General features: G+C 52.2%; 3 protein-coding genes across 12 annotated transcripts; 1 reads left to right on the plus strand and 2 right to left on the minus strand.

The window, feature by feature from the left end:
* Nucleotides 1-44: 44 nt before the first annotated feature.
* On the minus strand, nucleotides 45-7696 carry CNTD1 (cyclin N-terminal domain containing 1). Of its 3 annotated transcripts, XM_047845618.1 has the most exons (8): nucleotides 7632-7696; nucleotides 6173-6292; nucleotides 4606-4681; nucleotides 4190-4358; nucleotides 3057-3219; nucleotides 1992-2136; nucleotides 1283-1379; nucleotides 45-705 (listed from the first exon to the last, which is right to left on the minus strand). In XM_047845618.1, exons 4-8 carry the CDS (start codon nucleotides 4352-4354, stop codon nucleotides 538-540), a joined length of 738 nt encoding a protein of 245 aa, XP_047701574.1. In that variant the 5' UTR covers nucleotides 4355-4358; nucleotides 4606-4681; nucleotides 6173-6292; nucleotides 7632-7696; the 3' UTR covers nucleotides 45-537. The 3 variants fall into 3 exon arrangements, with proteins under 3 accessions (XP_047701574.1, XP_047701576.1, XP_047701575.1); XM_047845620.1 differs by lacking the exons at nucleotides 4606-4681; nucleotides 6173-6292 and having other exon boundaries at nucleotides 7632-7681; XM_047845619.1 differs by lacking the exons at nucleotides 4606-4681; nucleotides 7632-7696 and having other exon boundaries at nucleotides 6173-7584.
* A 404-nt stretch (nucleotides 7697-8100) lies between these two features.
* LOC125158475 (cytochrome c oxidase assembly factor 3 homolog, mitochondrial) lies at nucleotides 8101-9605 on the plus strand. Its single transcript, XM_047845622.1, has 2 exons — nucleotides 8101-8405; nucleotides 8751-9605. The coding sequence occupies exons 1-2, from the start codon at nucleotides 8192-8194 to the stop codon at nucleotides 8855-8857; spliced, it is 321 nt and encodes a 106-aa protein (XP_047701578.1). The 5' UTR covers nucleotides 8101-8191; the 3' UTR covers nucleotides 8858-9605.
* A 234-nt stretch (nucleotides 9606-9839) lies between these two features.
* WNK4 (WNK lysine deficient protein kinase 4) lies at nucleotides 9840-26459 on the minus strand. 8 transcript variants are annotated; one of them, XM_047845608.1, is made up of 19 exons: nucleotides 26124-26459; nucleotides 24832-25869; nucleotides 23239-23411; nucleotides 22035-22255; nucleotides 21545-21702; nucleotides 20982-21070; nucleotides 20669-20885; nucleotides 18468-18732; nucleotides 18090-18211; nucleotides 17804-17862; nucleotides 17595-17712; nucleotides 17205-17321; nucleotides 12841-12978; nucleotides 12213-12267; nucleotides 11514-12109; nucleotides 11374-11434; nucleotides 10866-11274; nucleotides 10583-10782; nucleotides 9840-10416 (listed from the first exon to the last, which is right to left on the minus strand). In XM_047845608.1, exons 2-19 carry the CDS (start codon nucleotides 25444-25446, stop codon nucleotides 10277-10279), a joined length of 3753 nt encoding a protein of 1250 aa, XP_047701564.1. In that variant the 5' UTR covers nucleotides 25447-25869; nucleotides 26124-26459; the 3' UTR covers nucleotides 9840-10276. The 8 variants fall into 8 exon arrangements, with proteins under 8 accessions (XP_047701564.1, XP_047701569.1, XP_047701566.1 ...); XM_047845613.1 differs by having other exon boundaries at nucleotides 9840-10172; nucleotides 10361-10416; nucleotides 24832-26459; XM_047845610.1 differs by having other exon boundaries at nucleotides 9840-10172; nucleotides 10319-10416; nucleotides 24832-26459.
* Nucleotides 26460-26497: the final 38 nt, after the last annotated feature.

Here is a 26497-nt window from a genome sequence, read left to right on the forward strand (position 1 = left end):
GTGAAAGCTCTGTTGAAACATGTTTAGAGATGGATTGGTGTTAGTTTTAAAAAAGACTAATGGCAATAGACAGCTGTGGAGGAAGCCCTGTTTGTGTACATGTCAACGACAGAACAGAGATGTTAAACTAACTTTAAGGGGAAATAAAGGCTGCCTCCTTGATGCTCAGTCAAGGTCACCCAAACAGTCTCGGTTTTCAAGCCCCTGGTTAACACTAATTTCCACATCCTATGTTCTCTTCCAGTGAAATGAACAGTTAAGGAAAAGCTATAAATACCTTGTTAAACAAAAACGAACCAACTTCACTAATGTTCTATCTCCTCCCAGCTCCTTGACATTTTCAGTCTGATACAACAAAAAGGACATGCTTGTCAACTTTAACTCTTTGTCCGATGCAGAAAAGCGCACATGAAGTTGGAACACAAAACATAGTCCAAAAGATACTTGGAACTTTTGTACCCTGAGTTGAAGAGTAAACAAAAGGAGGGATAAGCGCAGTGGTGAAGGCTGTTGAATACTTGGCGGGTGGAGCCCGCCTCACGTGTTGGAGGAAGTGGCAGCCCGCAGAGCTCTGGCCTCCAGGTGGGGGGGGACAGGCTGTCGCCCTGGAGTGTTGGCGCCCACGCTGTGAGTCAGGATTGCGTAAGAGAACTCAGCGATGCTTTCCAGGGCAATGCCAGTGATGCTCTGCAAATGCTCCACAACCTTCAGAAATAGACGGATTTTTTTTATTACTAAATAATCTCCACGTGTTTTAGTGCACAGACACATCGCTCATGCTGTTCTCTCAAGCCAGATGTAAATTTTTTCATTTCTCTGAGTTTACCGAGATGATTAAATCCAGATCCCAGTGTTTGCCAATGGCCAAATTACATTAGGATGGATACCTTTACCCTGATAGTGTTAGCCTGGAAAGTTTCTGCTAGACATCTCATTGTGCTGGAGATAAGGTCTGTGAAATATAAATGGGACACTTGGGCCTTGACATTGTCTTCTATTTGGGACGATATACTTACTGGACTTGAACGTGATAGTGGATATTGTCAGAAAGGGAAATGAACAAGCTGAACACGGACCTCCATTTCCAGCTCCATAAGGGAAAAACTGGAGAGCGCTTTTCAGGCCTACTCTAGCATTTCCTCTCCCAAATCCTGCTTATTCATCCTAATCCTGGGTCTGGACTTATCATTTAGAAGTTGTCTTTTCTTTTCCTTTAACTGATGGGAGAATGCTTTCTATTAAGTGAATTCTGACCGTGCTGGTCCTGCTCAGTGGTGCGTACCTGGCTCCAGCACTCATGGTTTTGGATGAAAGCACTTGCCGCAATGATTCCTACTCCCAACAGCATGAAGTCTTCCTTCACTGAAGCAAACTTTTCCCTGAGTGATTAAAACCATATTAATTTTGGAGCTAGAATGAAATTTGATCTTCCAAACCCGAGGGTCATGGAACTTCAACTAAGAGTTGTTTATGTTGATCATCTTGGACTTTTTGAGATATGGAAGGAAATGGCCAAATAATAGCTAATTGACCCCCTCCCCAGCCCAACTGGGATTAAAACCTGAGCCTTCGGACTCGTTTATGGGCCTTTTGTTGTCCCATCGGTCTTCCTAACAAATGTAACTGTGAGTCTTTTTACCAGTCTGACTTTACAGTAATCAAACACTTTTGTCCAAGTTGCAGCCCTGTGACTATAAGGGCCGTCCAGTAATCTCAAATTTAAGCAGCCATAAAGGAAGAACTAACAAAGAAAGTATGTTAATTACCTGAAGTCATTTAAATTTAAAATGAAATACTTCAGAGTTTTGCTGATTGGGCTTAGTCATCTGCATCCAAGCAATACTGGAAGTTAATTAAAAACAGGTAACCTGTGCAGGTTATCTGTGGCCTGGATGCCTTACTGGGGAAATTCCATTCCCATGGTATGTTCTCGAGGTATGTTCCTAACTCGCTATTTCTGGAAGAGGCCTACCCTAAAGGAGTTGCCTTACCCTTGCAGCTGACTGGGTATGGAGTTTTCAATTGAAGCCCTGAGCAGGCTCTCATATACGGGTTCGTGCAGGAGATAGACAAGGTCAAGCAGGGTCAGGCAGGTTGCATGCAGCTGTGTGGCTGGGACCAAACAGCCATTGTATCCTAGATGGAGTGTGGGCATGGTAAAGAACATTAAGTGCATCTTCTCTGACCGTAATCACCGTTATCATGTGACATAAAGCTCTTGAGCTAATGATAATGAGTTCTGTAGGAAATCTCTTTAGTTGGGAGGTCAATTTTATATTATTTTTATTTTTTTGGAGGTCAATTTTAAAATGTTTATTTTGAGAGAGAGTGTGTGCGTTCGAGCAGGGGAGGGGCAGAGAGAGAGAATCCCAAGAAGGCACCGTGCTGCCAGTGTAGAGCCTGACATGGGGCTTGATCTCACAAACCAGGAGATCATGACCTGAGCCCAAACCAAGGTGCCCCAGGAGGTCAATTTTAAAGGATAAAGGGAGGGGTGCCTGGTGACTCAGTCCATCAAGCATCCAACTTTGGTTCAGGTCATGATCTTGCGGTTCACGCATTTGAGCCCCATGTCAGGCTCTATGCTGACAGCTCAGAGCCTGGAGCCTGCTTCAGACTCTGTGTCTCCCTCTCTCTCTGCCCCTCCCCCCCCCCACTCTCTCTTTCTCTCTCTCAAAAATAAACGTTAAAGAAAAAAAGGATAAAGGGAGAGGTAGAGAAATCTCCATCTACAGTATATATACAGATAAGAGTATATTTGTTCCCATCTTATCTCATACCTCTCTAGAAAATCACCTCTTTGATCCTACAGCAAGAGTGCCTAGTGAGTCCAAATAGAAGCCAGGTGCTGAGACCTGAGTTTCCTTCCCTGACAAGTACCAGAGGGGACACTTGACTGTGTCCCCAGTCTTCCTGCTCCCCCCCCCCCCCACCCCAGACTTCCTGCTGTTTCTCATTGGCAGGTTCTTTCCACGGCTTCCAAACCTCTGGGCACATTCTTGTTGCCTTCTATGGACGACTCCAACCCATATTCTCTGACACACGTAATAAAGTACCTAAAACCTCCAGAAGCATCTCTACATATGCCAGGGGAGTAGGCAGATTGATTTGGAAGTTCAGGGACTTCAAAACATCAAGCTCTGACTCCAGCAGTTCCTCCTTAGTGTGCACATACCCCAGAGACTGGAGGAAATTCAGGACTGTAACGTTGCTGATAATCTGAGCAAAGAAAAACAAAACAGTGAGAGGGAGAGAAGGGTGTCAGAATAAAGGTCATACATCTTGGCACGGTATACAAAGCTTTTCACAATCCAGCCCATGCCTTCATCGCGTCTTCTCTCTTAGTAATTGCCCCTTACGCCCCCACGCCGTCATATAGGATTACTTGCAGTTTCTGAGCCCGTCCAGCTCTCCAGGCCTGTATGCGTGCTGTTTCCTATGTCTGGATCTCCCTTTCCTCCCCCTCCTCTCTCCCCACTTTCCTTAACACCTCTCCATCTTTTTTAAGGACCTTCCCAGCTCCTGCCCATACCCCCTTCAAAAAGTCATGGTCTCTAAATATACTTCCTTGACTCTCCAAGGCTGTGGGTGTACATTCATAGCCATCTGTATTTACACTAATCAGAGCACTCTCCCACATTATTTGCCTGCATGTCTTCTCTCATTGGATAATAAATTCCTTGAGATCGCAGGCAATATGTTTAATGTTGTACCCATGGCACCTAGTGCAGCATCTGACCATAGAAGACAGTGAACATTTGTTGAGTGAATGGTATTTTACTGTACAGGCATTGGGTAGGGGTATGGAAACATTTTATCCCCTATAAATGTGACCATTTGTCTTTAATACTGATAGGTCTGTTGGTAATTCAGGCACCTTATGTAAACTGTCCTTGAGTCCAAGGGGAGGAAAGGTGACCTGTATGAATGGTGGCATCTGTCCAGCAATTATACTTTGGGAACAGAACTTCAGGCTATTTAATAACTGCCTCTGTGTGACTGTGTGTGTGTGTGTGTGTGTGTGTGTGTGTGTGCATGTGTAGGAGGTATGCCTAGGAAGCATAATCACACTCTGGAATTTCCACTGGAGTAGTAACACCTAGCTTAGGAGCAGGTTTCTCACAGTCACCTTTGGACGAACTGGTTTCTCCTAACATTCAGGTGTCCATGAGAGGCCCCAGTTCCTTACTTTGTAGTGGAAGGAAAGTTTGCTCGCCAGTTGAACACATGACACAAGACGCAGGATGAACTTGTTGAAAAGCTGTTCTTTCAGAGCTTTCCAATTCTGAGGCTCCGTCTTCTCTCTCAGCTGGGTCGTGGCTTGCCTACAGATATCCTCTGCCTGCTTAACCATAAACCTGTAAGGAAGGGCAAGGGAGAGTAAACCATCCGCACTCACTCAAACTAAAGGGAGTTTGTGCTATCGAACTATGCTATATCTCCTCCTCTCCGATATCAGTCCCTTGGTGAGACATGTGCATTTGTAAGTAACAGAGGGTGTAAAACCAGGCCTCATGGTAAGGGACAACTGTACTTTTTTAAGACTTGGAGACATTACCTATTCTGAGAGGTACCACTCACAAAGACCTATGCTCAGGGCTTTACCTTTCTAGGATTTCTACAGCCTGGTAGCTCACGGATTTCTCCAGACACCATTGTTCAGACAGGAGAAAAACAAACTCTGCCAAAACAGAAAAGAAGAGCCTAATTCACAAGGTGCAACCAAAACCACTCCGTGAACTCCTGGCATTGTGTAAAAGCCACGAGGGGGCCGAGGGAAGAGGGTCAGGGGCTGAGAAGGGGGAGACTGGAACAACACAAGCTGAGCTTAGTTCCCTTTCCTGCCAACAGGCAGATCCAAGCGGACAGAGCCCCCTTGGTGACCCTTGAGCCTTCCTGTGGGTCTCAGCTGATAAAAGGCTTGGCCAGCTACACACAAACATACCAGCTGGTCCAGTTGGCCTCTACACCATGCTGGGAACCTCCAGCTTCAAGAGAGATTCTTGGATGGATAAAAACCCTAACCCCTATATTCTGTTTTCAGTGGAATGTTGACAGGAACAGAAAAGTCCCTCCTGGAGCTTCAATACTCTTCGTAACAGTGTTTGTTTAGTAACCACCCTCTGGGGAACTCCCAGTGCTTTACAAACAGGATTCACCTTACAGCTGGACACCATCTCTCCACCACCCGTTTGTTGGGTAAATCTGCAGTGGCTGAGCCTGTCCGCAGGGGCAAGTTTGTTACTGGGGAGTGGCTCGTTTTGAAGAAATATCCCCTACGTCAGGGACCACAGCCCACTCTGTGAGGGTGGCAAGGGCATTGGGAAGATGGGAAGGGCAAGATGCCTTGGCAAAATCTTAGGCCGCCTCTGTTTCTCTTTGAAAGAACAGCCCCAGATAGAATTCTATTTAGGTTGCATTATCATTAGAGGGTGGAAACAAGGGTAAATGTTAGTTCTCAACAAAGAAAGCTCCCACAGAACTTGGGACTTTTAGCGCTGGTTAGCAAAGAATTATGCATAGTCAAATGACCCTGTGTCTTCAGAGAAAATTTGCCTTTCTTAGGCACATAAAAGTTAAGCTGGCGCAAGACAGTTGAACAGTCTGCCCAACACATGTTACACATATGTACAAAACCTGGGTGTTATAGAAACTAAAGCCCTGCTAGCAGTCCCAATGCAGAAGATAATTAGTTTAAGCAAAATACCCTTGCACACGTAACCGTGTGTTATTAGTCCTTTTGTTTGCTGGAGGTTAGGCCTTACTTCTTCGGGGTGTGTGTGTGTGTGTGTGTGTGTGTGTGTGTGTAGTTGTTTGGGTTTGGTTTGGGACTGAATTATCTGGGCAGTTGTTTCTATTTTCTAGTTTAATTTGCCAAGCAAACTGAGCTAGGGTTAGATGCAATAGATGATGGTTATGCTTTCCCTTCCTGCTGGCTCTCCCTCCAGCACTTAAAAACATACATCATTTACCTGAAAGACCCTCCCCTTCTATCCTCTTAAGCTAGTTTTGCATCACTGTTAACTTTCTTGAGAGCCTTTGCTCAAACCTGCTGCTTCCACTTCCTTGTGAATTCCCTGACGTTCTGTGGTTTGGCTTCTACTTTTATCACCTTGCCGGAATGATGGTCTCAAAGGCCAGAAAACAGGTCCAAACTGTTAAACATCATCACCTTTTTGCAACTTTCAATCCCGTCGTTCATATCCCTGAGGCAGCTGAAATTGCTGACCATCATCCTTCTTGAAACTCTCCTCTTGGCTTCCAGAGGTGCCTTGGTTCTGTTCCTATCTCCCTATTTTTAAGAATTTCCTTCATGACTCTTCTCCCTACTTCAGTTGCCTGAACACAGAATGTTTCCCAAGGGAGGAAATGTCTTTGACCTGCTTCTCTTTTCTCCCTCTCAGACTCATTCTCTACCAGTTTCAACAGTATCACTATGGAGATAACTCCAAAACCGTTATCTTTAGTTCTGACCTCTCTTCTGACTTTTTTTTTAAAATATCTTACTAGAAACCTTCCTTTAGAGGTTCTACAAGCACCTGAAACTCAGTGGATCTGAAACCAAAGCTGTTCTCTTTCACAAACAAAAGTCATGCCCTGTTTTATTATTTCTTACTAGATGTATGTATTTCTCTTAATGGCACCACTATATTCCCATTCTCTTAGACTCAACCCTTTGGCATGGTCTTCTTTGCCTTCTCCACCTCTTAAATTCACCCACAGCAGAACCCAAGATTTTGTCTCTGAAATGTTTTTAATCCATCCTCCCCTGTCATTCCCTCTGCCCTATTGCCTAAACTAGTGACAGAAGATTCCTACTGGTCTACCTCTCTCCTATCCCTCCCTACTCCACTCCATTGTATACATCGCAGCCAAAATAATTTTTTCTAGGGGGAAGGTTACAGTCATATCACTCCCCTATTTGAAAACCTTCAATGCCTTCTTGTTTTCCTACTAAGCCAAGTATAAACAGTCCCCCACCCCGGCCCTTGGCATTCAAAGTCCCATATGGAATGTCTCCAAACTACTTTTCTGGTCTTAATTTCAACTCCTCTTCCACATGCTCTGGACAACCTGGACTTAACCACTGTACCCCCACTCCCCCTACGCTTCCCTGTTTCCATGGCTTTACTCAGGTTAGCCCCTTTTGGTAGAAATGCTGCCCCCGTCCTCCACCTTCATCAACCAAAACCTCATCCTGCTTTGAGGTCTACCATGCCTGGAGAACACTCTTAAATCTTCCTAACCTCACCTCACACTATCGCTCCTTTCCATCCCGAGAAAGCTTCTTTTATCTGCTGTGTCACTTAACTAACAGTACCTGTACCTGGTCATTTACAGATTTGTTCTAATATCCTCTAAAGATTAGGCATGGTTTGAAAGCAGGGGCTGAATCTCTGTTTTGTCCTTCTGTGCCAAGCGGTGCGGAGAAGCACTCTACATGGGTTGAAATCAAGGGTAGGGTGCTGGTGTTATCTTGTTCATCACTGTATCCCCTGTACCTCGCATATAGTGGTTACTAACAACACTTATTTGAATGAAGAAGGCAAACAGAATCTCCAGGCTGGGGTGCCTCCCAGACAGGTGCCCCAGTCTCCCACAAAACCATCTCCCGGGCCCTGGGTCCACACCCACGATCCGGGTCTCCCTGAAGCTGCCCATCCGGCCGGCAGCCCCCTGCACGGCTCGCTCGTTCTGCTGCGCCAGGTGAAGCAGAGCGTCTTCGATCGTCTCTGTGGCAACAGCTCCAAATTGAAAGTCACTGAGGGAGGCCAATCTTGACCTCGCAGGTTCCTGCATTTTCAGAAGCCTTTGGGGGCACCCGGACGGCTCACGGGATCCATAAACCGACCCCCTTAGCTTCACCCCAGAGTCTTCCGCCACACTCTGTCTGGGACTCCTCGTCCCCTTCTGTGTGCTTGTCTTCACCTCAAGTCTGAGGAAAACCCAGTTTCCCCCACTGCCTCGAGCCTTCTACAGCCCTTTCTCGCCCTAACGGCCACGGACCCCTCAGCCAATCAGAAAGCTCGGCTGGTTTGCCACCCCCGCCCCCCTTCCCCTAAGGCCAAGGGCCGCACTCCCCTCGCGAAAGAAAACGCGGACTACAATTCCCAGAGTCCGCTGCTGCGGCCAAGGACGGCTATTCCCAGCAAGCCCCGCGCCTTGGGGCTACGAAGGGCGGAGCGGCAACATGGCGGCGCCAGGAGCTGGTGATTCTCTCGATGCTAAGAGTGGAAAGGCCCCCGTGGCTCAGCGCATCGACCCAACTCGAGAGAAGCTGACTCCCGCGCAGCTGCAGTACATGCGGCAGGTGCAGCTCGCCCAGTGGCAGAAGACTCTACCACAGCGGCGGACCCGGAACATCGTGACCGGCCTGGGCATCGGGGCCCTGGTGTTAGCTATTTGTATCCGTTCGAACTGTAGGCTCAGGAGACGGCATATGGGGGCAGGGACAGGGGAACAGTGGCGAGTACTAGGTAGTGTGGGGGTGGTAAAAAGAGCCAGAGCTGTGAAAGTCTTGGCCATTCCTGATGCTGAGCCAAGCGTTTAATGTACCTTACTTTGTCACTGTAAGATGCTCTTTTAATATGCTTTGTCAATAATAACGGAATAATCAAGGCTCAGAAAAGCAGAGGGCAGAAGATCCAATCACTGATTTGGGAGGGTGAGAGAATAACAAGGGTGGTGGAACAAGGCTAGGAAAAGGCAATGTGCATACTCCAAGTGGTTTCCTGAACTCACTTCCCCAGATGGTTACACCTTCTACTCCGTGTCCCAGGAGCGTTTCCTAGATGAGCTGGAGGACGAGGCCAAAGCTGCCCGAGCCCGAGCCATGGAGAGGGCATCGGGACCCTGAACCAGATGGGCACTATGCATCTCCAACCTGCTGGAGCCCCTTCACATGGTGGATGATGCCCCATGACCCTGTGGAAATCAAAGCCTGCACACAGCATTGCTGGCCTCAACCTTGGACAATGAATGAGCCCAAGAAGCCAGGGATTTATTGCGTTTGGCCTGGTCAAGGGAATATTGGCCACTTCATGCTCACTGTGTCCAGTCACTGAGCCCTTCTTATAGTATGTTTCCTTATTTGAGAGTTGTACAACCTTGACCTTGGCTTTTCTCGGTCTTTCTAACTTTGTGGTTTACCTTCTCCACCTCCCAGGGGCTTAGCTGTTATAGGGGTGGGGTGGCAGCTCTGTGTGGTGTTGGAACCTAAAGTGGAAAAGATGGGGTTAGGTTGAGAATAATAAACTGAGTCACCTCTTCTTGGAGCCAAGATGAGTGTGTTGAGGCTGAGGGATGGCATGACCATGCTGGAAAGCTCCACAAGCAGTAGCTGCAGCAGTGGCATTGCCCCAGGGAGCTGTAAATGTTTAACTAGAATTACTTTTTTCCATGAGATGTTTCCATCTGATTTAAGGGAGAGATCATGGTAGGTCACTGGGCTGTGTGAGACCAAACTATGTCTCCAGGGAGGGAAGGTCACTCTTTTGTCCTCTACCCTTAAAAACAATACACCCCTACTCCCAACTTTCCTGCCTTTACCCATTCTGAGAGGTGTAGATGAAAGAATGAGGGAATTAAAATTCTTTTAATTTCCACTTGGACCTTGCTTTGTAGGCCTAAGGTGGGGTCTAGATGAGATCTTAGCTTGGTCAAGTGCATCATTGGTTGATCTTGCAGTTTCCTCATGAACTGCTGGCAGGAAGCCAGAAAGCGGGGCAGCTTCTAGCCTTGCTCCCATTGTGAGGAGAGTCCCTTCTAAATTTTCCCCTGCCTTACCCCACAAGCCTTTACTCCCAGTTCTTAAGACACAACAGAGTCAGAACCACAGATTCCTAGTTTTCGGCATTTTAATTGACTGTTGCCAATTCTGTGTGAGTACACCCCCTACACTTGTTCAGCTGGGAGTGTGCTCTCTAGAAGCATTAGGGCTTGAGTGGAATTGCTTAGTGGTTGACCTTTGGCTGGGGAGGTGGAGGAATGAGGATGGTAGGCTGCAGAATTGACACCTTCTACACAGTAAATCATTCCCTGTGTTTGGCTCTTCCCTCTAATGGAGCAGCACTCTCCATGCCCCTCTGGCCTTCTACTTCCTCAGTACTGGGGTCTTCTTGCGGAGCTGTGTTGGTCAGCAGATTCTGAGAGCACGAACTCCATCATGGGCCCTGGTATGGGAGAGACACATGGCTTCTGTTCTGAATTCACTGGAGGGAAAAGAAAAAGCACTGACGAAACCTTCAGGATGGGAGAAGGGTGAAACTGCAGCCAGTTACCATTCCCTGGGCTCGCCCTCCCTTGGGCCCGCCCTCACCATCCTGCCAACATCCCCGGCGAATGTCACCCCCTTGCTTGCCCGCTGCTCCTGGGAGCCGGTGCTGCTGCCACTCAGGGAGTTCCTTCGCATGATGCCTGGGTGCAGGATGGGGAGGGAGAGCACTGAGTGAAGGAAGGGGCCACGGGGAGAGGGGGGCTAATGCCCCCAAACCAAGGGGCAGACCCCCAGGGCCTGGAAGAAAGCCAGATCAGTAGGGAAGGGGACCTGGGAAAGAAGGGAGCCTGGCTACTGCGGTCTCACCAGGGCCCGGGGGCTCAGAGCGCTGCAGGCTGTTGCGGCGGGAGGTGGGGAAACTGCCCTTGGAGAGGCGGCGCTGGCGGCTGGACAGCATAGCAGCTGGGGCCACGATACCCGGCGGGGGCTGCTTCCCAAGCCGGCTGTACAAGTCCTCAATTTCCTTTTTCTGTAGTGTCTGTAGTGCCTCCACCTCCGACAAGTGCCTGAGGAAGCACCAGGACCATGAGGGCTAGCCACATGCTTTGCTCTCCCAAGTCCACCTCTTATCCTTCCTCCCCAGACTCACTTCTGCCGAAGACTCTGAAGCTGAGCCCAGAATTCCTCATCCTCCCCGCTGCTCTCTGACTCCTCACTGCTCAGACACAGGCTGCTGTATGAGTAGTTCATCCACACTGGGCTGGGATGGCTCTGGGGTGGGGGGCTGCCCCCCCCTCGGGGTTCCTTCCCATCGTCCCCTTCCTCCTCCGCTCCAGCCACTAGGCCTTCAGCTGCACGGTCACTTTCGGCTAGAGCCTCCCTGGCCTCCGGCCCGCCTCCAGCACTATCCTCTGTGTCTGAGCTCTCCGAGGTCAGCTGAGGGGTTGGAGGCTTCAGGGAACTGGAGAGAGTTGGGAATGTTGGTTGCAGGGGTAGAGGCTCAGCTGGTTCCTTGGATGAAGTCACTTGGAAACGCCCCACAAGCTGTGGCTTTCCCTCTGTCGAGAGAGAAGGAAAGAATCATGAAAGAAGGGAGAGAAATTGGCAGGGTATGAAGTGGAAGGTGGCAGGGGAAGGTCAGTGGTCAGAGGCCTCACCTTCAGAGATGGGTGCTAGTCTGGCTTCGCCCAGGAGTGGCCGAGCAGGATTTGGCGGGACCTGCAAAGTGTGGGTCCATGAGAAGGGAAATGATCCAGAGTGGAGCTCCCCTAACCATCCCTCTTGGTTTCCTACTCACCTCACTCTCGGTCTCAGCTGTTGGGGGTGAAGGCCTATCCTGGCCACAAGGAGCAGGGGGAGGGGGCAGGGGCAAGCTAGGGAGGGGAGCAGGAGGGGCTGGAGGAGACTGGGACAGGAGCCCAGGTGAGGGAGACAGCAGGGACTGGGCCACGGTCATCACAGCCAGTGAGAAGGCACTAGCCAGAGAGAGGAGAGGGGCTGCTGTGGTGGAGGGAAGGGGGGAAGCAGAGGGGCAGTGGGGAAAGGAAGGAGGAGTAATGGTGACCTGAGAACAACTGGGAGAGAAGGCAGGTGGAGAAGGGAGAAGGCAACTCGGCGGAGACTGAGAGGGAGGGCCAGGGAGCTGGGCAGCACTGGGGGAGAATGCCAGTGGGGAGCTGAGGGTCTGTGGAGAGAGATTTGAAGAGACTTGGGAGAATGGGACAGGACTGAGGCAACATGGGGGAGAAGTGATGGGGAAAATGGGACTTGGGGAGACAGGAGTTCCGGGGGAAAACAGGTTTCCAGGAGACAAGGGGGTTCCAGGAGAAGATGGCGAGGTGGAGAAGGCTGCCCAGCAACTCTGCTCCAGGGAGGTGCTGCTCTGGAGCTCTGCTGGCGAGAAAGGTGTGCTGAGTTCCCTGTCCCCCAATCCCTAAGCCCTTCCCAGGAGCAGCTGCAAAGGTTGTGATGAGTAGGGACAGAACGCAGTACATACCACGGGATGGGTCTGGGAGGGGGTCAGAGAGGGCAGGCAATGGTGCTGGCTCCACCTGAGGGAGAGGAAGGGGCCCATGGTCACAGTGGGGAAGAGCTGAGTCTTAGATGGCAGCTCAGCCAGGGCTTAATCTAGGGCCCATGAACTTCTAGGAGCCTAAAGAGGAGTTTCAAGGGACTCAAAAGTGCATGTGCTAAATATTTATAGGTAGAGGGGTATGATGTATGCAATTCACTCCCAAATGGTTCAGAAAAAAATAATATGTGCACATACATACAGAGACGGGAGAGAAGAAGAGAATGATAAAGCTAACATGACAAAACAGTCATAGTTGGCAAATCTGGGCAAAGAGTAGGAGTTCTTTGTACAGTTCTTGCAACTTCTCTCTGTAAGTCTGAAATTCTACCAGAATAATGAGTTAAAAAGAAAAGTATGCACTGAACACATTTTTCTAGAACAAGGGCCCATGGCTTTCATCAGATACTCAAATGGGGTAAGAACCATTGTGTTAGGGTCATACAGATGAAGGAGTTAGAGTCACGGGGGCTGGTGTTGGCAGAGAGTAATGAAGTCTGGAGCAGAGAGTCTGTTCCCCCCCCCCCCCCAAAGATGATCTAAGAGGTCTGACCTGGGGGCCCAGGGGGTCCTCAGCAGCCTCCACAGGGCCAGTATCTCTCTTCAACAGGGTCTCCACTCGCTGGATGATCTCCTGAATGCGGCTCAGGAATCCGGCTCGCTCCGAGGGCAGAATGAACTCATTATACACCTGGCAAGGGTCAGCAGGAAGGGGACAGAGGGCTGTTATCTTACTCATCTCTCTCCCCTGCACTGATCTTTAAAAACCAACCTTCGGGGCGCCTGGGTGGCTCAGTCAGTTAAGCATCAGATTTCAGCTCAGGTCATGATCTCACAGTCTGTGAGTTCGAGCCCCACATCTGGCTCTGTGCTCACAGCTTGGAGCCTGCTTCAGATTCTGTGTCTCCCTCTCTCTGACCCTCCCCCGTTCAGGCTCTGTATTTCTCTGTCTCAAAAATAAATAAACATTAAAAAAAAGTTTTTAAAAACCAACCCTTTACCCGACTGCTCTGCCAACCACCCACCTAAAATAAGTATTCAGTAAGTATCTACTGTATGCCAGGCACCATGTGGTGCGAGGAGAAATATACCTTAGAGGACAGGAGCTAACATCCCTAGGATGCATCATGGCCCAGATGCTTTACATGTCTGAGCTCATCTAACACCAACAACAGCTCTCTCGGGTCTGTGTTAACAACCCCATTTTATTTTATTGATTTTTTAAAAAAGATTTAATTTTAAGTAACCTCTACACCCAACATGGGGCTCGAACTCACAACCCCAAGATCAAGAGTTGCATGCTCTACTGACTGAGCCAGCCAGGTGCCCCAACAACCCCATTTTAGAGTTAAGACAACCAATGCTCAAAAAGGTTAAGTTCAGTCTGCCTAACATCACAGGATTTGCCCCCAGACTTGTCTAAAGCCAGAGCCTGAGTTCTTCCCATGGTTGCATCATATGCTTTTGGACATAACTCCTGCTCTCATAGGGCTCATAAACCATGCAGGCTTACTCACACACACACACACACACACACACACACTAAGTGAAAATACGGCAATAAATGGTAAATGTAACATTCAATTTCACAAACACTGGAGCACATACTATGTGCCAGGCATTGTTGTGGGTACGGGTACATTGTTCTAGGTGAGGAATGCAGAACAGCATGTAACAAAGTCCTAGTCCCGAAGAAGTCCAAGATCTAGTAGAAGAGACACATATCTACACAACTCGATTTACTGCAAGTCAGTCCATGGTAGGAAAGGCACTGTGGTCAAGGTACAGATCAAATGCAATACCAGCAGAAAGGGAGAGGTGTCTAATGGGTACAGTTTCAGATTTGCAAGATAAAGAAGTTCTGGAGATCTGTTTCACGACAAAGTGAATATACTTGGCCCCACTGAACTGAATACTTAAAAATGGTTAACATGGTAAATTTTATGGTATGTGTTTTCTGCCACAATTTTTTTTAAATGCCATTCCAAAGAGAGAGCAGGTCATGCCACCCAGGGGGAATAAGGGAAGCTGGGATGGCCACACAGAGCTGAGCCTCGAAGCAACCCTTCATCGAGGACCTACCATGTACGGACACTTCTCGTATAATTTCATATCTCATATGTGATCTCACTTCTCATAAATTACATATCATATCAGAACACCTTTGCCAAATGAGTACTATCATTTTACTGTTGAGCAACTGAGGTTCAGAGAGCTTAAGAAATTTGCCCCAATTCACCAAATCAGTAAATCACAGAGCTGAAATTTGAACTCGGGTCTTAAGTGAAAGCCCACCCTTTCCTCTGTTCCATGCTGTTCGTCGGGAAGAGAAGGGCAGAGAGAATGGCATGAATTAACAGCTGTGAGGTATGAGAGGACATAGCACATTCACAAAACAGTCAAGACCAGAGCAGAGCTGGGAGTGCTGGGAGTTTTAAAGGCCATGCTCCAGGGGTGCCTGGGTGGCTCAGTCGGTTAAGCATCCGACTTTGGCTCAGGTCATCATCTCCCAGTTCGTGAGTTCAAGCCTTGTGTCAGGCTCTGTGCTGACACATCAGAGCCTGGATGGAGCCCGCTTCAGATTCTGTGTCCCTCTCTGGCTCTGCCCCTCCCCCATTCATGCTCTGTCTCTGTCTCTCTCTCAAGAATAAACATTAAAAGAAAAGAACTTAAAAAAAAAAAAAAAAAAAAAAAGGCCATGCTCCAGAATTGGGACCTTACTCTGTAACCACAGGTAGCCATTAACAATGTAGGGGCAAGGGGGCACCTGGGTGGCTCAGTTAAGCATCCAACTCTTGGTTTTGACTCTGGTCATGAACTCAGGGTTTCATGAGTTCAAGCCCTGCATTGGATTCTGTGCTGGCAGCATGGAGCCTGCTTGGGATTTTCTCTCTCTCTCTCTCTCTCTCTCTCTCTCTCTCTTCTCTCTCTCTCTCTTGCTCAAAATAAATAAGCTTTAAAAAAAATGTAGGGACAAACAGCAGGAAGAGCAGACCCAAGTCTGCTGTAGACGCATGGAGGGTGACCCCTGTGGTCAGGGGGAGGGGTCCCTTTGGCTGTGTGGGATCTGAGTGTGCTTGAAAGCCTAGTAGAGAAGCCTTTCAAGGCAAGAGACCCCTGAGGAGATGGAGGCAGAAGCGGAAAGGCAGCCAGCCTCGTCAGGGGACCATTCGGACACCAGTGTGGCCAGAGGAAAGATTCTTGAAGGGTCAAGTGGCTTGATGGAAGACGACAAGCTGGTGTGCCGAGTGATATTTTGTCTTTGTTCTGGATACAAGGTGAGTGACATGATGGAGGGGAAGCTTTAAAGAGAGTTCCCGAAGCCTGATGCTTCTCGCATTCCCCTCACTCCTTCACCACAGAGGCTGGCATCCATTTCCCCCACTCCAGGGAAGCTGGTTTCGCACAAAGACCTTCTCCTGACAAAAGTCAGTGTGGGCTCGCCTCAGGCTTTACCCCACGTCACCTCCTTGAAACTCTCTTTTCCCTCAGTTTTCCCTAACATTTTCTGGGGCTCCTCCTACCTCTCAGGCTCCATCTCTGTGTCCTTTGATGACCTATTTCACCCATCCCAGAAATGGGGGTATCCACTGAGACCCACTCTCAGACCCTCTCTGCCTCTGGCTTCTCAAGCTCGTCTCCCTTCACTCTCCCTTCCATGCTGACAACTCCTCGATCCACTTCTGCCTCCAGGCCTGCCTGACCATGTTGTGCTCCCAGGGAGGATCTTGCCTGCCTCTCTGTCATTCAAGCTCATCATGACCCCTAAGAACATCTACTTTCATTTTCCAACTTCCTCTCTCCTTTAAGGGTCTACTCCCACTAGCTTCTCCACGCTCCAAGTTGCCCATGATATCCTCTCTCCCTAACTCCCTATCATTTCAACTCAGCAAATGTTTCCTGAGCACCTATTATTTGTATTGTATTACATCAATAAATGTCTGGAAGGGTGCCAGGGTGGCTCAGTCAGTTAAGCATCCAACTCTTGATCTCAGCTCAGGTCATGATCTCACGTTCGTGGGATCGAGCCCCGCATTGGGTTCTGTGCTGACAGTGCAGAGCCCTCAAGGGATTCTCTCTCCTTCTCTCGCTGCCCTTCCCCTACTCATGCCCGTTCTCTCTCTCAAAATAAATAAATAAACTTAAAAAAATAGAATAAGAAACTGGATCACAGAGTAACTTATTTTCCTGAAACAACCCTCAGATGCTCCCCTTTTCTTCTTTTCTTCCCCCATAATCCATCTTCTCCTTGGACCATTTGTGGCTTCTTGTATCCATCTGCCAACTGGATTCCCTACCCCCGACCCTCTCCCACTTCCCATGGCAGAATGGTCTTCTTAAAGTCTATTCTCACCATGTTACACTCCATCTAACACTTAAGACTGTCTATAATCTGAGCCTACTCCACATGCCCAACCTCGCTTCCACAAGTCTCCTAGAGGAACTCTTAGTTCTAGTGGCAGTGGTCTCCTCATGAAGTCCCCCTCCCCCACCCCATATTCCAAGTCACTCCCTGCTTCCATGCCTGTCCTGATGCTGTACTTCCTCTAGACCTGCCCTTTTCAGTCTTCACTGCTGTTCTTAACCATCTGTCATGACTTTGAATAAGTTCTACTTCTTCTCCCTGTTGCCCCAGACCACCCTTTACTCATGGCCACAGTATCATGTGTCTAGCGTGTACCTCACCACAGCATCTGTGTGTACCCTATGTTAGTCTGAAATTGCTCTGAGGATCCAAACCTCACTGAATAAATAAAAACTGCCCTCAAAACAAGAGCAGATGTCTTCAGTGTCATCATGCTTTAAAAACCCTTGCTGTTGGGTGGGAGGAAGGGATAGTTCAGTACCAGGGGACATCCGGAGGGAGACTCTTATCCTAGACCTAAAGACTCTGTCCTCCTCACCCTCCCCCCTCACCATGGCAGCCGCAATCTCTTCCGGGCTGTCGCCATCCAGATCAAATCGGAAGGTCACCATCTTGCTGTTGTGCGTCTGTAGCTGGCACTCAACCACTCTGTCATTCTGGTCTGAGACCTTCAGATTCAAAGTCAGCAGAGGAGAGGAGGTCAAGCCCTCTGTCCTCATCACGTGCCCCCACCCCACTCCAACCAAGTGACGGTGGCCAGATTGGAACTGGACAGAAGCAGACTCTGCCCCCAAAGTCTGATATTAGAAACCAGACTGGCTGCCTCTATGGTACCAGTCACACACTGTTCTCCCCTTTTTTGGCTGACCTCCCTCACCCGCCCCTGACAGTTCCCTCCTGGTCCCGTAGGTTACTCCCCATCTCCTATGCCCCCTCCTTACACTAGTGACCCGAAGCCGGGATCGGGGTCTACGCCGGAGATTTCTCCCTGGGGGTCTCCTCATGCGTCCCATCCCTTCTCCCACATCACTAAGACCTGATGCTGCATCTGAGGCATAGCTAGAAAAGAAAAAGGAGGTAGGAGTGTCAGAATGGACACTGGGACCCGCCATATGTCTCACCCTTGCCCCCAACCCCTACCAGAACCTACCTGTCTCCCGGGGAAAAGTCACTGCCAGGGCCAGAACGTGGAATGGACAGGGCAAAAGCCTGAAATGGGAAATAGGTTCACGAGGTCAGAGGAAGACAATTGTGGGGGTTCAGGGAGATGGTGTCAAGGATGCTGGGGGTACTAGGCAGAGGGAATTAAGGAAGATGAGGACAGAGTGGTGGATTTCCAGGGACATGGGGCTAGGTCATGGGGTTGGGTTTTACAAGGAGAAAGATAGGTCACAGGCTTGGAATGTCTGGGAGCCCCCCACGTGACCCCCTCTCACCGAGGGCAGGCAGAGATGGGACTCAGCGGGGCTGGATGGCACCCCCCCAGGGGGCTGAAAGGCAGGGTCTGAGGCATCCAGGAAGCCGGAGGAGCTGAGGTAGCCATCAGTCTCGCAATCCGCTGGTGGGGGAGGGAGGGGATCAAAAAAGGGGAAATAAAGGGTGGCAGAGCGGGGGGGGGGGGGGTGGTTGCTGCCTGAGCAAGAAGGGGCCTGGAGCTGTGGGAGTTCTTTCCCAGAAGGAGCTTCGTGGCTAGTTGTGGAAGGCAGGGTAAGTGACAGTGCTGCTGGATTGGACTTCTGGGTGGGGCGGGGGCAGAGGCCAAGGGTTCTGGGACCTAGGTCACATCCCATATCCCAAGGTCAGGGGTGGCTTACAGGTGGTAGATGAGTAGCTGGCATGGCGCAAGAGGAAAGACTGGTGCTGGTCTGCCTCTGGCTCCTCAGGCTCAGGGGGGAAGACACTGGGGGGACCAGGAGTCTTGGGGACAGCTGCTGGTGGGGGTCCTGGTGCAGGGGGGAGGGCTTCCAACTCCCTAGCTTTGCGCAGCTTCTCACGCTTCCGCTGGATGGCAGCAACTCGTTCACGTACTGCGCGGGCCACTGGCTGGTAGTCAGCTTCACAGACTAGACCCAGGGCCACCTGGAGTTAAGAGGGCGAGGAGCACGGTTTGAGGTGAGGACTCCACTCAAAGACCCATCAGGACACCTTCTTGAGGCCTCGGGATATTTCTCCTGGAGAAAGGACACTAATATTTATTGATCATGCACTGTGTCCATTAACTGGCAACTCTTTACATTATCATCGTTAAATCCTCCCAACAACCGTCTGAAGTGGGCTTAGCCCTGTCTTAGAAATAAGTAAAGCCGTGACTAGTTCATGGTTATCTAGTAGATCAACTGCTCTCAGGGGTAAGGGGGAACATTTGGCAATATTTGGAGACACCTGTAGTTGTCACACCTCAGTGCTACTGGCATCTAGTGAGTGGAAGCCAGGAATTCTTCTCAACATCCTACAATACACAGGACAGTCTCCCAACTAAAGGTATCAATAGTGTGTCATCATCAAGAATCCCCTGTTTCGGGCACCTGGGTGGGCTCAGCTGGTTGAGCAGCTGACTCTTGATTTCAGTTCAGGTCATGATCTCAGGGTCATGGGATCAAGCCTAACGTGCTGAAGATTCTCTCTCTCCTCCTCTCCCTTTGCCCCTTTCCTTCTGTTCCCCCCCCCCCTCAAATAAAAAGTGGGGGGCACCTAGGTGGCTCAGTCAGTTAAGCATCTGACTCTTGATTTCAGCTCAGGTAATGATCTCATGGTTCATGAGTTCAAGCCCCCATCTCAGGCTCTGTGCTGACAGTGTGGAACCTGCTTGGGATTCTCTCTCTCCCTCGCTCTCTGCCCCTCCCCAGCTTGTGTGCCAACATATATGCATTCTCTCTCCCTCTCTCTCTCAAAAATAAATACGTAAATAAACATTAAAAAAAAAAGAAAAGAATCCCTGTACATAATGGATCAAGATTTGATCCTAGGTCAGGTTTGAGCTGTACTAAGGACACCTGTTCTGCTACATTTAAAAACACATTCTCAGGTTCCCTATCCAGACCTACCATAGAGGATCCCCACACTTTCAACTGCCATTCATCTATCAAGAACCTCATACTCTCTCCCCTTCTCAGGCCTTCCTAAACAGTCCTGCATCTTCTCTCTCCCATGCATGCCTCTCCTGCGCTGGCAGCTTCTGTTCATCAACTCCTTATTCATCTCAAACTTTGCAGCACATGTAAGGGAGGTGGGGCAGGGTGATCTGACTTAAGATCTGAACAGCCTGAGTTTAAATCCAGCTCTGCCACTTACTTGCTCAGGACCCTGGACAAGATATTCAACCTCTCTGAACCGTCCATTTCCTCATCAATACATCAGGATAAAATCACTCCCGGCAGGGTTGGTAACAACAATCGAATGCATGTGAAAGTGCTCTAAGCCATGTACAAATGTGGGATTATTAATGAGCTCCAACCATGTGCCGAGCACTGTCAGAGATAGAAAAATCAATAGAACACAGTCTCTGCCCTCAAGGAATTTATAGTCCAGTGGAGGAGAGAGACAGGAGTGTATCCTGGTATAAAACAGGACCAATGGTGGTGGGTCCTGTAATGGAGGACCTGTTGAACTGGAACTAAGCATTTAATTTTGACCCTAGAGGGGACAGGTTTCCTGAAATTCCTGGTTCTGAGCACGGAGGAAGAAAGAGGGGAGGAAAAAAAAAAAAGACCAAGGCGGGGGGGTGGAAAAGAGAAAAATAAATAAATTGGAGAGAAGAGCATTCCAGGGAAATCAGAGCAGCAGGAAGCAGAGCCAGGCAGGCTGGAGGACCCAGGGCTTGCTCTGGAAAAGGAAATGTGCAGTGACCCCGCACTTGGGGCGTGCGTGTGTTTAGGTGCGCGGGCCAGGGGGACACTTACCAGACGCTCTGAGAGGGGCAGGTTGGGTGCCCCTCCCACCACCCTGGCGCCCCACCCGCATGGCACTGACCTGCCGCGCACAAGCCCAGGCGCAGGGCAGTCTGTCCTCTGCTCACCATCTCCTGCGCCACCTCCTCTGCCGCGTCCCGGCCCAGTTGGAACAGGAACTCTATGGCCTGGTTGTCCCGCGGGCGCCCCCCGCGCCGCGCGTCCTCCATGCGCAGCCAGAGCTTGAGGCCGGGCTTCTCACCGTCGTCCTCCTCCGCCAGCTCCACGTGCACGCCGCGCTCCTCGCGGAAGAAGGCGTGAGCCAGGAGGTCCTGGATGGTGAACCTGGGAGGAGTGCTGCGGTGAGCCGAGCCTTGCCGCCGTCCCCCCACCCCTGCCCCGGCCCCTGAACCCACCCCCACCCTGCCCCCTCCACCCCACCTCTCGTTCTTATCTGTGCGGATGCAGCCTTCAATGATCTCCTTCACCTCAGGCATCTTCACCTTATAGAAGCTGTTCGGCTTTGTGCCCTAGAGGAAAGGGGGCGCATGAGGCCTCCAGGCCTCTGCGCCCCAGCTCTCTGCTTGCCCCTCACCCCGTCTGGGGCAGCAGAGCATGCAATCGCAAAGGCACCGCGACAGCTACTGGACGGTTTGATTTCAAATCCCAGCCCAAGTATTGACAGTATGACCTGGAACAAGTCTCCCAGTGTACCAGTTTTCCCATTTGTAAAGCGCAGGGCAGGACGAGACGCCCTGCTCACGCTGCGGATGAAAGATCAGATGTGAAATCGTTTGCAAACTCTAGAGAGTGCTACACACAACATTATTCTAAACAGCTAGTAAGGGGATAGGGCGTGTGTGCATCCAATATCCTTCAGTGTTTACCAGAGCATCTTTGCGTCTAGCCTGCTTTCTTTAAGGGAAAGGGCATTGACGCGGGCTGGTAAGGGTCGGAAAATGGGAGGAGATCTGGAATTGTCTCCCCTCCCCGTCCCCTCTCACCGAAGTGACTTTGCGGTAGATTTGCGCGGCATTCTGGCACTCGGAGTAAGGGTACTCTGAGGTAGCCATCTCCAGCATGCACATGCCAAACGCGTACACGTCCACCGCCTCATCGTACTTTTCCTCGTACATCTCCGGGGCCATGAACTCCGGGGTCCCTGTAGGATCCACAGCAGGCATTAGGCTGCAGAGCCTCCCTCTGGCTTCCCTTTCCTCTTGGGCGTACCACAGGCTAGGTGGGAGGGAGGGGGGAGGACGGGGAGGGAAAGCAACCTCACGAGTTCTGGAGTGCTAGTAACGGACCCTTTCCCACCCCCACCGTGTGTGTGGGAGGGGTGTGGGGCAGAGAGGATGCCATAAGTCTCCCCACTTTCCCCATGCTCTTGTAACTCCGTGCAACTCCAAGGACCCTGCTGGGGAGAGTGGGCCCCCAGGGTCTCTTCTAACGTGGGGGAGGTAGGAATAGCAAGGACCTCCTGGAGGAACGCACCTATCACGCTCTTGGCAAAGGAGGCGCGCTTGAGCGTGGCCAGGCCCAGGTCCCCGATCTTGACCGACCCTGAAGGGCCAGTGATAAAGACGTTGTCGCACTTGAGATCCCGGTGCAGAATGGGGGGTACCCGGGTGTGTAGGAAATGAAGCCCCCGAAGGATCTGGCGGCTCCAGCGCTGAAGAACTCTCGGCTTCATCTCACGGAACCGCCTCAGGTATCTGGGGGAGGGGCGCAGAGCCAGGGTCGGGGCGGAGACACGGCGGGGGGGGGGGGGGGGGGAGACCCCCACTGGGAAGTTACCCTAGTTCCCCGGCACCGCCAGGTACACATTTTCTCCCAGCATTATTCTAGCTCAGTCCGCGGTGCGCCCCACAGAGAAACTGAGTCGGGGGTGTGGTAGTAGACCCGAGATTACAAAATGGGTCAGGCATAAATTCACAGATAAGGCTGCGCCAAGGGGCTGTGGGGGTGCCGGAAGGGATGACTAACCGCCTGGGGCGTGGGGGAGGGCTTCGGAAAGGAAATAACTTTTATGTTGCATCTTGAAGGATGAGTAGGGGTTCAAGGGTGAAAAGGGGAAGGGATGGAGACTTTCCAGGCCGAGGGGACACTGTGCTCCAAGGCACGCAGGCGGTGATAGGGCAGGGTGGGAGGAGGTGCTGGGAATTCAGTTTTTGTAGAATTTAGGCTCAAGAGGAGGCTAAATCCTAAGGACTTTGTGAGTAGGTTAGGGAGTGTGGACTTTTTCCTGAGGGTGGTGGGAAACCTTTAAGGGGTTTTAAGGAATGGAGAGAGGCTGTCCAGACTGCGGGAAGACAGGACTGCTCCGAAAGGTGAGGGCAGAGTGGGGGAAGGCCCTTTAGGGGGCTGCTGCAGGGCTCCAGACCACTGAGGTGGCAGCGCATGGAACAGGGAAAGCAGAGTGGGCATTTTAAGAAGGGCCTTGGAGACAGACTGGTGGAGAAGGTGGATGTACAGAGCGGAGACAAAGGAGGCATCTGGGGAGATGCCCAAGTTTCAGCTGGAGTGCTGGGTAGACACTGCCACTCACCAAGGCAGGGATGCAGTAGGGGTGGGTGAGAGCCTGATTTTGGACCTAAATCTGGAGTTTGGGGAGCCTGGGAGAAGTTCCAGAAGGAGTGGGGACCTCCCACCACCAGTTCACCCACCAACCAACACTACCACCAGGCGCAGAGCTCACGTCTTGAGCGTGCCGGAGGTCATGAGTTCGGTGACCAGTACGATGCAAACCTGGCCCTTCAGCACCGACTTCCACGAATCATAGAAGCGGACGATGTTGGGATGTTGCAGCCCCTTGAGCATCTCCACTTCCTCAGAGAATCGCTGCCGCTCCGTTCGAGAGAGTTTCCGAGTCTGTGGGGGTAGGGGATGGGTGGGAGTCAAGATCACATCAAGCCCAGGACCCCCCCCCCCTCCCGAAACGAGGAAGGGCCTAGGTCGCGAATGGGGCTAGGTCATCGCTCGCCCAAGGAGCTGTATACCCCGAATTCTCGGTCCGCCCCCTCCGGCTGCTGCAAGGACACGCCCATCCTGGGCCTGGGGCCGCCCCTGGACCCCCCGCTGGACACAAGGGCCTTTATGCAGCCCCATCCAGGAGCCCTGAGCTCAATAGCGCCTTTGTGGCCTCCCTGGCCAGCCGTGGGGCGGGAGGGGACGCCCCAGGGGCTGGCAGCGGGCAGGCAGCAGGCGGGCAGCAGGCTGACAGCGGGCAGAGAATTGGGGCCCTCAACGGGGTTGGCCCCAGAAACTGGGCACTGCTAGATCCAGACAGGAGGCCGGAGGGCTGCAGAGGGAGTTACAGAGAGAGAGAGAAAGATCCAGGACCAGAAGACCGCCTCCTGCCCCTGGCCGTCCCGCTCCCCTCTCATATCCCTCGCCACCCGCCCCCCCACCCCATTGGTTTGGCTGCCTCTCCTTGCCTGGCCTACAGCCTAGGGCGCGCCACTGGCAGGCGCAAGGGGCGAGCCCAGTGCCAGGGCTGGAGGGGAGGACCCTTACCCAGGCTCTGCCCAAAGCTGCTGCTGGCCCAGATTTAACTGGGTTCTTCCCTCCATGAGAAGAAATCCTTCACACCAACATCCCCCTAAAGCCCATTGGGTTCAGTGCCTTTGGGTCTGGGAAGGGAGAGCCCAGGGAGACAGTGGGATGAGGAGAAGGACTGGATTCAGGCCAGGGCTGGAGCTCTCTGTCTCCCCCTCCCCCAGTTGTGGAGACGTCTAGAAGTCTGACTGTTCCAGAAGGGGCCTGGGGGGGGCCCCATCCTGCTACCACCACTCTAAATCTTTTGGAAATGGAGAGGACCCTGCCCCAGCTTCTAGCTTCCATCATCCCAGCCTCCTAATCTGCAAAGATCCAGGGTGAAGGAGGAGGACCAGGGTCACACTGAGTGTCTCAGTACTCAGGGGAACGGGAAAGGAAGAGATTGTTACTACTGAGGGAAATTGGTCCCCCTCAGATCCAAACTGGCTCCCTCCCCGATTTAGCATCCTATCTTCCACCTCTCAGGGTTGAGTACAGAGACTTCAAAGTTAAAATGTCCACAACCCATAGGGGAGCTTCCATGTACCCCCTGCCTCAGTTTTTCCTTCTGCAGCCCAGAATCAGTCAGATCCATTAATCATCAGAGCAAGGTGGGGCAGGAGTGTCCAGACATTTGACTGGAAAAATAGATCTCTCCCTTGCTGCTGTCCCCTAGGTTTCTCATCCCCAGACCTCCAAAGGGTCCCATCCCAGGGACCACAGAGGGTGCCACAGAGGGGGTGCCCAGCCGCACCTGCAGCTCACACCAGGCCACCTCCACCGTGGTGTCGGTGTCCAGCCCTCGATACACCGTCTTGAACGAGCCACGTCCGATCTCGATGTCAAACTTGAGGTATCGGCCGTCCGGGGACGTTGCCACTGCCTGGGTCTCCGTGTCTTCCTTTTCCTCCTGCTCCCTCTGCCGCTCCCGAGCCGCGGCTTCGGGGACCCTCGGCGGTTCCCGGGACCCCGGGCCTCCTGCCGAGACTGCTAGCTCTGGACGCGCTGAGTCTGCAGCCTTCGCGGGGGCTCCCCCGGTCCACGTGCCCTCGGGGGGTTCTGGGCAGCTAGGCGGTGGGCTTTTCGCGGGGTCGGGTTCAGCGGAGTCCGGAGGCTCAGGGGGCTCCGGAGCGGGTGAGGCTGGCTGGGACCAAGAGCTCAGCAGCCCCAAGTCGACTGAGCTGCGGCGGCTGAGACGGGAAGAGCGCGGCCGGGTCTCAGCCTTCCCGGAGAAGCGGCGCGCCCGGCGAGGAGGGGGCCCGAGGCGGGGCGGCCCCGCGGCAGCGAGAGGCGGCGGGGGCCGCAGGGCCAGGTCGGCCTCCGCCTGGGACATGGGGACCGCAGTCTCGGAGGCCGGGGGTGCCAGCATGAGGAAGGGCCGGCGCCGCAGGGCAGCAAGCCGGGCGGCTGGAGAGGAGGCGGTCTGACAGGCGGACTGGCTGGGTGCGCAGCGCTAGGGCTGAGCTACAGGGGCCCCAGTCCCGGCTCGACCGTCCTGCAGCCCCGCCCCCGGCCCCGCCCTCATCCCCCCAGGGCGGCCCCCTCGGAGCGGCCAGCCGCGCGGAATCGGGTGCGCAGCCCCTCACCTCGGCCGCCCCGCCCCCGGCCGCAGGCCCTCCTCTCCCTCGCCTCCCGGTGCACCGCCCGGGGGCTCATTCCGAAGTCGACCGGGTGCGAGGCGGCCGTGTGTCCTCCCGCACTAAGAGTGAGCAAACCTGTCGGGGGGCGGGGGTAGCTGGGGGAGGCACGATGCTGGGGTTGGGAGAGGAAACGTGACAGCGGCCCTCCGGCCCTAGAAGCGTGGGGGGAGAGAGGGGTGGTTAAGGGAAGGTTACCACCCGCCTGCAAGCCCCAGATAAGGTAGCGCCACCCCCCTCCGGTTCGTCCGGAGTAGCCCCAGGCCGACAATACAGAGGTCAATGGAAAGGTCTGGTTTTCTCCCAAGCCGCTGACCCTCTGGGCTGCACAGGGATGGGTGTGTGCACCCCAGGACAAGTCCCTCCCCCAAGCCAAGGACCCGGTCACCCATCCCCTCCGCCTTCCTACCTTGGCCGCAGCCTAGCCCTGGCCACAGTAGCTGTTTTTGCTCTGTGGGCTCTCCTTCCTCCTCCTTCTGTTTGCCCAAGTTCCCAATAAACCAAAGTCCATATCCGGTTTACACCCCTTCAGCTCCCCTTGGCCTCAACTACCCCACCCCAGACCAGTGGGATGGAGGGAGGGGCTTCAGAGCAGTTCAGGACTTTCATGGGGGAGAAGGGGAAGCCATGAAGTTACTCCAATTCAGAAAGCAGTCTGTCCCTAAGCTGTGTTCCATCAGCACTCCCCCACACAGCCCACCCAGCAGATGTAAAACCACAGGCCCCCTGGAGCCTGCCAGCACGGGGGCACCTTTTCATTTACAAAGGCCATAGGCCTCCTCT

The sequence above is a fragment of the Prionailurus viverrinus genome, unplaced genomic scaffold (assembly GCF_022837055.1).
Source record: "Prionailurus viverrinus isolate Anna unplaced genomic scaffold, UM_Priviv_1.0 scaffold_35, whole genome shotgun sequence".
In the NCBI taxonomy this organism is placed as follows: domain Eukaryota; kingdom Metazoa; phylum Chordata; class Mammalia; order Carnivora; family Felidae; genus Prionailurus; species Prionailurus viverrinus.

Bases quoted from the DNA above. Each gene is read 5' to 3' on its own strand.
- CNTD1 (XM_047845618.1), bottom strand. From the start codon at position 4,354: ATGGTTAAGCAGGCAGAGGATATCTGTAGGCAAGCCACGACCCAGCTG. The intron at 3,220-4,189 runs GTAAGGAACTGG...TTCTTTGCTCAG, and splicing joins AACTTTCCTTCCACTACAAA to ATTATCAGCAACGTTACAGT. The intron at 2,137-3,056 runs GTACTTTATTAC...CACTCCATCTAG, and splicing joins GATGCTTCTGGAGGTTTTAG to GATACAATGGCTGTTTGGTC.
- LOC125158475 (XM_047845622.1), top strand. From the start codon at position 8,192: ATGGCGGCGCCAGGAGCTGGTGATTCTCTCGATGCTAAGAGTGGAAAG. The intron at 8,406-8,750 runs GTATCCGTTCGA...TCACTTCCCCAG, and splicing joins GGCCCTGGTGTTAGCTATTT to ATGGTTACACCTTCTACTCC.
- WNK4 (XM_047845608.1), bottom strand. From the start codon at position 25,446: ATGCTGGCACCCCCGGCCTCCGAGACTGCGGTCCCCATGTCCCAGGCG. The intron at 21,703-22,034 runs GTGCGTTCCTCC...TGGATCCTACAG, and splicing joins CTTTGCCAAGAGCGTGATAG to GGACCCCGGAGTTCATGGCC. The intron at 20,886-20,981 runs GTGGGGTGGAGG...CACTCCTCCCAG, and splicing joins CGCACAGATAAGAACGAGAG to GTTCACCATCCAGGACCTCC.